Genomic DNA, 10,182 nt, shown 5'->3' with positions numbered 1-10,182 from the left:
TAGCTAAGCTATCCCTAAGAGGGTGTTTGTTTCCAGGGACTTATTAATTTAGGGACTTAAATAAGTCTCTATAAGTCTCATCTAAACCAAACATGAGGGACTTATAGGGACTTAAAGTGAGCATTTGGAACTTATGAAATAAGACTCTCAAGGAGGGACTTATAATTGTAATATGGTCTTTTAGTCCATGTTAAGTCTCAGGAACCAAACATGTAGGGACTTTTTAGAGACTTGTGACTTATAAGTTGGGACTAAAAAAGTCCTAAGACTTATGAACCAAACATGGACTAAGTCGGATCGGTGCATGCAAAGCTGTTTTGATTCCGTTAGGTAGTAATTAACTGGTGGGTCCTCCCGCAATTAAGCAAGTGCATGCAGTGATGCAACTATCCACGAATAACACTTTGCAGGCTACAACAATCGCGTGACATTTCTGTTTTTTTTTTCTGTTGGGTGCATCTTAGAATTTTTACAGGGAACAACATCTTAATTTAAATTAATAATTTTGCAAAAAATGTTTTAATCATCAAGTCACGAATGGTTGCAAACCAAATAAAGGGCTATTTTGACATACTTCTGGATGATACAATGGCAACCAAACAACAATGACTTGCCAAAAAATTGATCATACCAAAATTTTGGTGCGACTAATTGAGGCATAAACCAAACAGTCCCTACCGGAGCAAAATGAGTGAAAGTTACGCAGATCGCAGGAAAAAATCGGGTACAGGGTAACTGATGGGCCGGCCCAGCACGCGAGCGGCACGACGGCGAAAAACTTGAGCGAGCGCTCGCTCCCTCTCGCTACGAGGGAGAAATAGACGAACCCGATTTACCCGAGCCGGTTCCTCTCCGCTCGTCTTCCCGACAGTCGGTCCCTGGCCGCGAAATCTCAAAACCCTAGCCACGACGCTCTCCCCTCCCGACTTCCCCTCGCCGCTCCCAGACTCACTGCGGCGCAGCGTGACCCCCGGGCTCTGTTGGTACCACACGGGGTACCAGCAGAGGAGAGGGCTAGGGCGCCCTACCTGAAGCGGCAGCCATGGCGTCGTCTGTGCTGGAGGCCACGCGGGCGGCGCACGAGGACCTCGAGCGGTTGGAGCGCCTGGCGGTGCGCGAGCTCCAGCGCGACCCGGCCAACGCCCGCGACCGCCTCTTCCAGTCCCACCGCGTCCGTCACATGCTCGATCTCGTCGTCTCCACGTCCGACAAGCTGGTAAGCTCCTCCTCCTCCTGTCTATCTAGGGTTTCGTGCCTGATTTTAGTGGCTGTAGCTTTCGTACAATGCTTGTCTGCCGTGGCCAGAGCTTGGCCGTGTCGCATCTCTGCTTTCTGTTGGTTAGGATTGGTTTTGTTCCATGTCATTTGCGACATCTTGAATTGAGATGCCTAGGGTTGCCTGTGTGTTAGCTCCACCTGTTATGGTTTGGCGTTGGTCGACCCATGCTAATTCTGGGGAATTCCGAACTCTAGCTAGATAAATTGATTTCTCGGCCTTATTTTTATAATATACGGGCGAGGGTAGATAAACTCATTGGATTATCTTAGGACTTCTATTTTCGTGCTTCTATTTCCCCGTTTTTGTTGTTTTGGGAATCGTCTGTTTTTCTTTCTAATGCGATTTTTGCTAATATGACTAATTAGGTGGAAATCTATGAAGACAAGGACGGTGCTAGGAAGGATGAGATCTCCACCCATCTTACCGCGCCGGTGCAAAGTGACATCTTCCCCAAGTACTATGAAAGGCTGAAAGAGGTAAATAATCAACTCTAGCTTGTCTGACTCTGCCCAAGAATCACTTAAGCACGCCATGGAATCAGACAGTTAAAAGTGGCAAAATGCTAGCCAGGCGGTGGATGCTGCAGTTCATGCACTGACAAGCATTCCATGCTATCGTTGTTTAGTTGGTACTCCCTCCGTTCCATATTAAGTGTCTCTAATTTAGTACACGGAGGGTGTAGTTCTTTTCAATAATTTGATCTCGGACCCTCGCACCAAAATTTGGATGATAGGAAACCAAGTTATTCAGTGACTATCTAGATTTTCTTGACGACATGACAACCCTCAGAAAGCCAAATAATAAGATTAGAACATGTTTTCTAGCAATCCTACTTGGAAATTACACTACATACACACTGGTGAATTTTCCGGTTATGTTATCCTGCACTTCATCTCAACCATGACCATCTGGTTGACACACGTGAGGCAGATCAGAACTGAGTGTTATCGGAAAACTTGAACTTATACTGTTTCTTCAGTGGTGATTATTCTTTCATTTACAGTTTGTTGCATGCTTGCAGATTCGTGATTACCATAGACGGAATCACTCTGCCCGTTTCGTCAGTGAAACTGATGATTATGAGGAGCTACTAAAGGAGGAACCAGCTATTGAATTCACTGGCGAGGTACTGTCCAGTATAATTTTCACTTAGATAATCCTGGTTGCGATGATTTGCGCACTGTTTTATCCTAAGCCATGTTGTGGTTGATCTGATTTTCTTTACTTGATTATCCTAAGCCATGTTTACTTGATTTTCTTTACTTACCTATGTTTATATATTCCTTTTTTGAGAAGTGAAATTCATGGCAACCTCATCTGGACGCCTTTTTCTAAATTGTCTGGCACTGCTTCGTTCTGGCATACTTAGCTGATTATTAAGTGCCAACGTTGGTGTAAATCATCCATAAAGTCTCTGCTAAGAACTACTTAGCTGATTATATTAAGTGGCAAAGTTGGGGTAAATCATCAATAATGTCTGCTAAGAACATTTTAGCGTCAAGTAGCAGCCTTGTTTTCCATTTTACTGCAGCAGTCTTGAACTCGAGGGTATCTCTATTGTGATACGTGTATTTTAATTTCTGCAGGGTTATTTGATTCCTCTTGTAGGATCACGGTGCTATGCATGGTAAGATTTAGGTTAATGACAAGATACTAGATGGAGCTTGATAACTTGAGAACCAATTACTGCTCATTTATTGTTACTGTTTGCATTATCATGTAGTTCTAATCCACATTGCACGTTCATCCCGTTGGTGTTTTTTATATTTATATGCTGTTCTAATCGCAGTCACTTTTAAGTTTGCTAATGTTCTTGCGCTGTGTTTTGATAGGAAGCATTTGGCCGGTACTTGGACCTACATGAGCTCTACAACGAGTTCATAAATTCCAAGTTTGGATCACTAATGGAATACTCAGCATACGTTGGCACTTTTGCTCAGACTGAAAAAATCGCACATAATCTAAAAGCTACCAGGTATGTTATCAGCATTTTCTCTAAGACCAATAACATATCTCCTGGCGCGAGCTTATCTCAAAATTCTACATCCATCTTAGATATATTTCCCTTGATTTCATCTTGTGTTGGTTAGAACTAGAATGGCCAATTCCCGACCAAATGGAACCCCGAAAGGCATACCTTCCCAGCCAATCCAGTTTTATTGGTATTCGGTATGGTAGCAACAAAATAATCACGTGATGGATGCTATAAACTAAGGAAATGGAAATCCGAAAAATCTGTCGCATGCAGTAACAACCCCGTCGAATACCAGTGCCCATGATGAAAAGCTCATGACACAAAGTAACGTTAGCCCCATTCACCCAATTTCTAGGTTGTACTTGAGTCACCTACTGCCTCTTTCCATCCAAACCTCCTCCAAATTAACTTGCGCCAATGATGTTCCCCACACTGGACGGGATCACCCTTGTACCTCTAGCTCCAGCCAAGCCTACTACCTTCTTGCTGGATGCCACTCACGATGGAATTGCCACACCACTTCTTCATCCTGATGTGCTGAATACCAGATTGATAGGTTCTTATCAGGTCAGGATTAGTCATGTTAGGATTCCCCTTCCCTTTGCATGGAGCTGGAATCTCTAATATACAAGGAGATATAGGTTGTGCATGAATCTCAAGTTACCCACAAGTACTCCCTCCGTTCCTTTATATAAGGTGTATTTGTTTTTCAAAAGCCAAACGAGTGCATGTTTGACCGAGTTTTTAGAAAAATATATCAATATCCACAATATGAAATTTATATCATTTGATCCATCATGAAAAGTAGTTTCATATTTTATCTATTAGGTATTGAAGATGTTGTTATTTTATTCTATAATCTTGGTCAAACATTCAAATGGTTGACTTGCACGGAAATCGATACACATTATACTCCCTCTGTTCCTAAATCTAGTGCGCATAAGCTTTCTAGAGAAATTCCGCAATGTAGTGCGTATCTCTCGCGACGAGCGACTTTGGACAAAACTGCCCTCCCACCGAACAGCCAAAGCCCCACCCCACCGCATAGCTCCATCGTCTCTCTCTCCCCCTTGTCTCTTTCCTGTCGCCGCTTTTCCTGACCTCCCTGCTCACCTCGATCCGCTCCGGCCTCCCACCTCCTGACCTCCCCAACGATCCCCGCCCGTCCGCATTCGCGCCGGCCATGACCGCATCCGGCGTCTCCGCAGCCGGCGTGTCCATGACCATGGCTGGCGTCTCCATGACCGTGGCTGGCGTCTCCGCGACCATGGCCTTCTCCGTGTCCACGATTAGCAACACCAAGATGCAAGGCCAGGCCGCCGACAAGACCGAGCCGCAACAACATGCTGCCGCTTCCTTCTCCAACTTCAAGTGCATGCTTGCGGTGGCCGGCGCTTTGATTTCCTTCTCCGAGTTCCAGTACGCGCGGGGGCTCAGCTTCAGCATACACATCCGAGACGAGAACTCCAACAAAAAAAATGAACTGCAGCAAGGAGAGAGAGGGCGCCTTCACTTCATCCGAAACGATCAGCTCCAGATCGTAGTCTAGCTCTCCGGCAAGACCGGTGTAATCTTCTTGGACATCTTCCCAGTTGATTTGGCTCTTTAAATCTAACTCTGCCATTGCTGGGTGAAGAACTAGAGAGAAATGAGATGGGGAGAGGAAAATGGCTGAGCGGTGTGGGTGGGGCAGGTCGCTAGCAGAGTGGCAGAGGCGACGTGCACATGGGCCAGAGACAGAGTTGGTGGAGGGTTATATTTGTCCAAAGTACAAGTGCCAGCACACACATTGGTATTAGAACTGAACAAAGCGCACACTATATTTAGGAATGGAGGGAGTATTCTGGAACGGAGGGAGTATTAGTTTTGTCCGTTGTCCCTGAATTCCCTCTTTTCCACTGCAATCTGTTTATTAAACTAAGAATACCGTGTTCATTTAACATAACAGGTAATTACTAGAGTGGTGGGGTCGTAGTAAGATCTGTATTCAAGTATATGGGATTAACTAAAATTTACTATTAACATGTCTAACATTTGTTTGGTCAACCATATATTTTTGAAGTCCATACATTTCTGTAAAGATGATTTATCTTCCATTTTCTTCAATTTCGCAGGCCTTACAAAGAATATTTGGAGCATATTTTGGAATATCTGATGTCATTTCTGTATCGTACAGAACCGTTGCAAGATATTGAGAAGATTTTTACAAAGGTCAATCCTCTTGTGTACATTCAAGTATACTGTCTTTCTTCTGTGGTCTGTGCTCACACCTGCTTATGTGATGACATAGTGCATTACTTGAGACTTGTTATATATTCCCTCCGTCCATGAATATGTACGTTTGGCATTCAAATTTTGTCCACAAAAGAGTGTACTTCTATCTTCCCAATGCACTTTCAATAAAGTAGAAAAAGATGCTTCTCTCTCATCACACGGTAATCAAGACCAATAACATTCAACGCATGGTCTCCTCACTTTCTACATGCACTTAGCTCATTGGGGGTGGGGTAATTGAAGAGGAGAGAGATGGTGCCTTGCATCTTTCCAATGCATTTTCTAGTTCGCTTCATATTCTGTCCTAAAATTTCTATATGTACACTTATTCGTGGACGGAGGTAATACTTTTAAGCAGACCGTGGACGGAGGAATACTTTTAAGCAGATCTCACCCATTATCTATCACTGTTATGATTAATTGTAGCATTGCTGGTGGTGGGTTGAGAATACAAGTTTAACATAGAGCTAGAAAGAACCACTATCATCCACATATAGGTTTGCACTTCTATGATACAAGTTTAACATAGAGCTAGAAAGAACCACTATCATCCACATATAGGTTTGCACTTCTATGATACAAGTTTAACATAGAGCTAGAAAGAACCACTATCATCCACATATAGGTTCGCACTTCTATGATAACTGATAAGTGACAACTGACAAGCAAATAGTATCTATACTTGTGCAGTTGGAAAGTGAGTTTGAAGAACAGTGGACCAATGGCGAAGTTCCTGGATGGGAGAATAAGGGCACAGAGAAAGAATCTGTGTTGCAAGAGTCTGCAGTAGACCTTGATTACTACAGTACTGTTGAAGAGCTTGTAGAGCTTGGTCCGGAAAAGTTGAAGGAGGTTTGATCTTGTAACATAGTTCAGGTTCTATTTTACTTCGTACTTGAAATGGCCTTATGTAATAACATTTTTTTTCAGGCTTTAACTGCTCGTGGATTGAAGGGTGGCGGCACTGTTCAACAGCGTGCTGAGCGGCTTTTCTTGCTGAAGGTGACTACCAAAGGCTGTTGCTAATTTTATTGTTTTTATGGCTATTTATCAGTCCTAAATTTATTATCATTGGCCATACTTTTGCAGCATACACCCTTGGAAAAACTGGATCGTAAGCATTTTGCCAAAGGTGATGATTTGAAGAAGGAAATTGCTTTGACTGAAATGAAGATGAAGCGCTTATGTGAGATTCTCGATGAGGTCAGCTCTTATTCCTTTTATGTGTTGTGCAGTAACATGTGCAGTCAATTATCCATTTCAGCATGGGTCGGTTAGTAAGGTCATAATCACAGCTTGAGGAATGGCCTTGTGCTAGGATAGGCTAATATCCCTTGCAGATGCTCCCACCATGTAATGAGCCATCTTTTGGTTTATTTGTGCATAGGTTAGGAATGTAGGATGGTCGTGAATAGAAGTACTGGGACCATTATATCCTAACTTACCCTAGAATCTCAACATTTATCAACCTATCTAAAAGTGATCCTCGGCATGATGTATATAGCAACTTAGCAAGTGAACAAAATGATTGAACAACATCTATAATGAAGACAATAGCAAAAGTTGCCATCGCCTGAGTCCTGCTGCCACCAATGCCATGATGCACCTTTTCTATCATGTTCCCCACGAAAGTGATCATTGGTGAACCAGAAGCTCCTAGATTTCAAATCAGTGTTTCCATGTGTATGGAATTCTAGCATGATCTACTTTTCGTGGTATAGTTTACAAAGTTCCCTTTTATCTTGGTAGGACTACGGGTCATCAGCATTGTTCACGACATGTTTTTTAATTTTTTATGTCTATCTTTTTTTTTTGTGTGCAGGTCATTGTAAGAACAAAGGAAAACGCGGAGAAGAAGCTGACCTTGACCTATGAAGAAATGGAAGCAGAGCGGGAAGAGGTACTTAGTTTCTCCCTTAACTTCAACTTACTTACATTTTCTTCTGTCTGTTTATCTGAACTTCTATCTTCTGTGACTTCTTATAGGAAGAAGTGCAAGCTGATAGTGAAAGTGATGATGAAGACCAACAAATCTACAACCCCCTCAAGTTACCAATGGGCTGGGACGGGAAACCTATCCCTTATTGGCTCTATAAGCTTCACGGTCTTGGTCAGGTAACCGGCCTTATCTTATCGCTAACAGCTTAATTAGTCAGTATCATTTATCCATACTTTTTTTTGCCTTCAGTCTACGTCAATAGCTCATCTTGCTGTTTTGCTGAATATTTCCATGTCATTTTATTACATGTTCTTCCTACATGAATGTATAGATAGTCACCTAATGTTTGTGACCGCCAATTAATTGACTGATGGGCAGTGGCAACCTGTATAGGGCATGTACGGTTGTATACCACGACATGCTGCATGTAAGTTAACCTAGTTAGGCTAGTATGGCTTCATTGCCAAACTCTTGTCATGCCATACTTTCTTAGTCTTGTAACCCCACATTCAGTGGCACATTTCTAGCCAAACATTGCTCAAGAGATGGCCATCAATTTGTTAGCCACAATTTTGTGGCTTGCCACAGTTTGACACTGTTAGATGTGGCAATGTGTGGTAGCGAACCAAATGTGCCTATATTATTTATATCAACTACTTTTTTTTCGAGAAAACGCAAGAAGAGCTTGCATTTCATTGCTTTGGAAAGAAATGAAGTTTCGGTTACAATCCTCCTAGGAGGGAATTACAGTAGGGAAGTCTCGCTGTCGGGCGGGGCGCAGGAGAGTCTGAGCCAGTGCAGCACCTCGTGCCAGATCTGCCTGGCGAAGGGGCAGGCAAGGGTGAGGTGGTGCATGGTCTCGGGGGCCTGGTCGCAGAGGGGGCATCGTGCGGGGTGTTGCAGGCCACGGCGGGCGAGGCGGTCGGCCGTCCAACATCGGTCCAGGCGAGGACCGATCTCAACTACTTGATCTTGGATCAGCTTTGCTGGGTGTCAACTACTTATATATGTTCTGTAATTTGAGGAACTGTCGACCAACAAATAAAGGCTCACATTTTTATGATTTTATCTTTCTTTAATACTACTATCAATATGATGTTTGGAGCTACAGAATGGTATGTTTCCAAAAACGAATGCTAAATTTTAATGTTTGATAGCTTGCACATAGTTTCATCTAGTTATTGTGTTTTACTTGTTTTCAAATATTAGACTCGACTTGAACATCGATAGCATCATTTCTATTATATGCCCAGATATCAGCATCAAATTTGGTACTAGACTTCTAATGTTTTAACTATTTCTTGTCAGGAATTCAAGTGTGAAATATGTGGTAACCACAGTTACTGGGGGCGAAGGGCTTATGAGCGCCATTTCAAGGAGTGGCGCCATCAGCATGGGATGCGATGCCTTGGCATTCCTAATACTAAGAACTTCAATGAAATTACATCCATCAAGGTACACCTGCCGTTTTACTGTTGTCTTGTTTGTGTCCTGTCTTTAGGATAATGTTTGCAAAATATTCTTCTCGGGCTCAGGGTCGTGTACATTGTGAGCAAGTGCCTGTAACTTAGTTTTTTTAAACTGATAGTCATGCCTTTTGCTTGCTTCATATTTTCCAACTTCATAATGTTGGAATAAACAGTAATTTGAAGTTGAGTTTAACTTTCCTCAAGGATACATGAACACTATACCATGTTTAGGGTTTATGAAGCATCCCCCATGTTTGAATAATTTGTAAGCCATACTTTGGTTAGTCACATGGATAGAAGTCATGAAACCGAGATATTAATAGAGGGAGACCATGGTGTCCATTGTATTAATGTCTCGGACTAAGAGAGATAAATTATTGTCGAGTGTGGTCATAATTGCTGAAAGAAGTTAAATTAGGAAAAAAGGAGAAAATGTCATTAAATTTGACCCGTAAGTTGATCTGAATCATATTGAACATGTGCTGTGTCATGTACTGTTTCTGTTTGGTCGTCACGAAGTTGCTTTGACATCTCTGATTTGTATCTCCAGGAGGCGACGACACTCTGGGAGAGAATACAAGCAAAGCAAGGGCAGAACAAGTGGCGGCCAGACTTGGAAGAAGAGTATGAAGATAAGGATGGAAACATCTACAACAAAAAGACCTATACTGATCTGCAGCGCCAAGGCCTGATATAGAATTCTGGATGTGATTCTAGTGCTTTGAAGGAACTCGACGCTAAAATCGTTGGTCTACTGTTCTATTGATACCTGCTGAACTTGATGGTCGTTGTGACTTTTTATTAGATTACATTATATGTAGCCAGATGGCACCTCGGAGTTACAATTTCCTTCTTTGGGTTGCATTGCATATTATGCTTTACTGGTCAATCTTAGTCAGCGGTCTTTGTTTATTCGACCAAATCTCCTATCTCATTATGCTTACTTTATAGTGTCAACCTGGAGAAAGCAATCTTAGTCAGTGACAGTTTGATGCTTAAGCGCTCAGTGGGGTGGGCTGAAAGTTGTGTGCTGTTCGATCGAAGTATAAATCTGCATCGAAGTATGAATCTGCAAACTGAGGCAAACGGAAGCAAAGGCGGTTTAGTGTACCCATTTTCTCTCTCTAAGAAGCCTGGTAAATTCTTGAACCATGGCGTTTTGGTTGGTCTCAGCCTTTGAAGCTTGAAATCATTTGTATTATACTCCCTTTGTCCCATAATGTAAGAACGTTTTTCGAGCTAACAT

At 42.6% G+C, this 10,182-nt stretch overlaps 1 protein-coding gene across 2 annotated transcripts; it reads left to right on the top strand.

The window, feature by feature from the left end:
• Positions 1–819: 819 nt before the first annotated feature.
• LOC125544539 (splicing factor SF3a60 homolog) lies at positions 820–9,848 on the top strand. Of its 2 annotated transcripts, none has more exons than XM_087547434.1 (12): positions 820–1,216; positions 1,645–1,755; positions 2,301–2,405; positions 3,112–3,254; positions 5,369–5,465; positions 6,219–6,380; positions 6,459–6,530; positions 6,618–6,731; positions 7,351–7,428; positions 7,515–7,632; positions 8,766–8,878; positions 9,487–9,848. In XM_087547434.1, exons 1-12 carry the CDS (start codon positions 1,043–1,045, stop codon positions 9,631–9,633), a joined length of 1,434 nt encoding a protein of 477 aa, XP_087403560.1. In that variant the 5' UTR covers positions 820–1,042; the 3' UTR covers positions 9,634–9,848. The 2 variants fall into 2 exon arrangements, with proteins under 2 accessions (XP_087403560.1, XP_048564224.1); XM_048708267.2 differs by having other exon boundaries at positions 826–1,216; positions 7,515–7,643; positions 8,776–8,922.
• The last annotated feature ends 334 nt before the right edge of the window (positions 9,849–10,182 follow it).

Source organism: Triticum urartu, chromosome 3A, assembly GCF_056163025.1.
Source record: "Triticum urartu cultivar PI428250 chromosome 3A, HENAU_Tu73, whole genome shotgun sequence".
Classification (NCBI taxonomy): Eukaryota; Viridiplantae; Streptophyta; class Magnoliopsida; order Poales; family Poaceae; genus Triticum; species Triticum urartu.
This window is presented reverse-complemented; position numbering and strand designations above follow the sequence as displayed.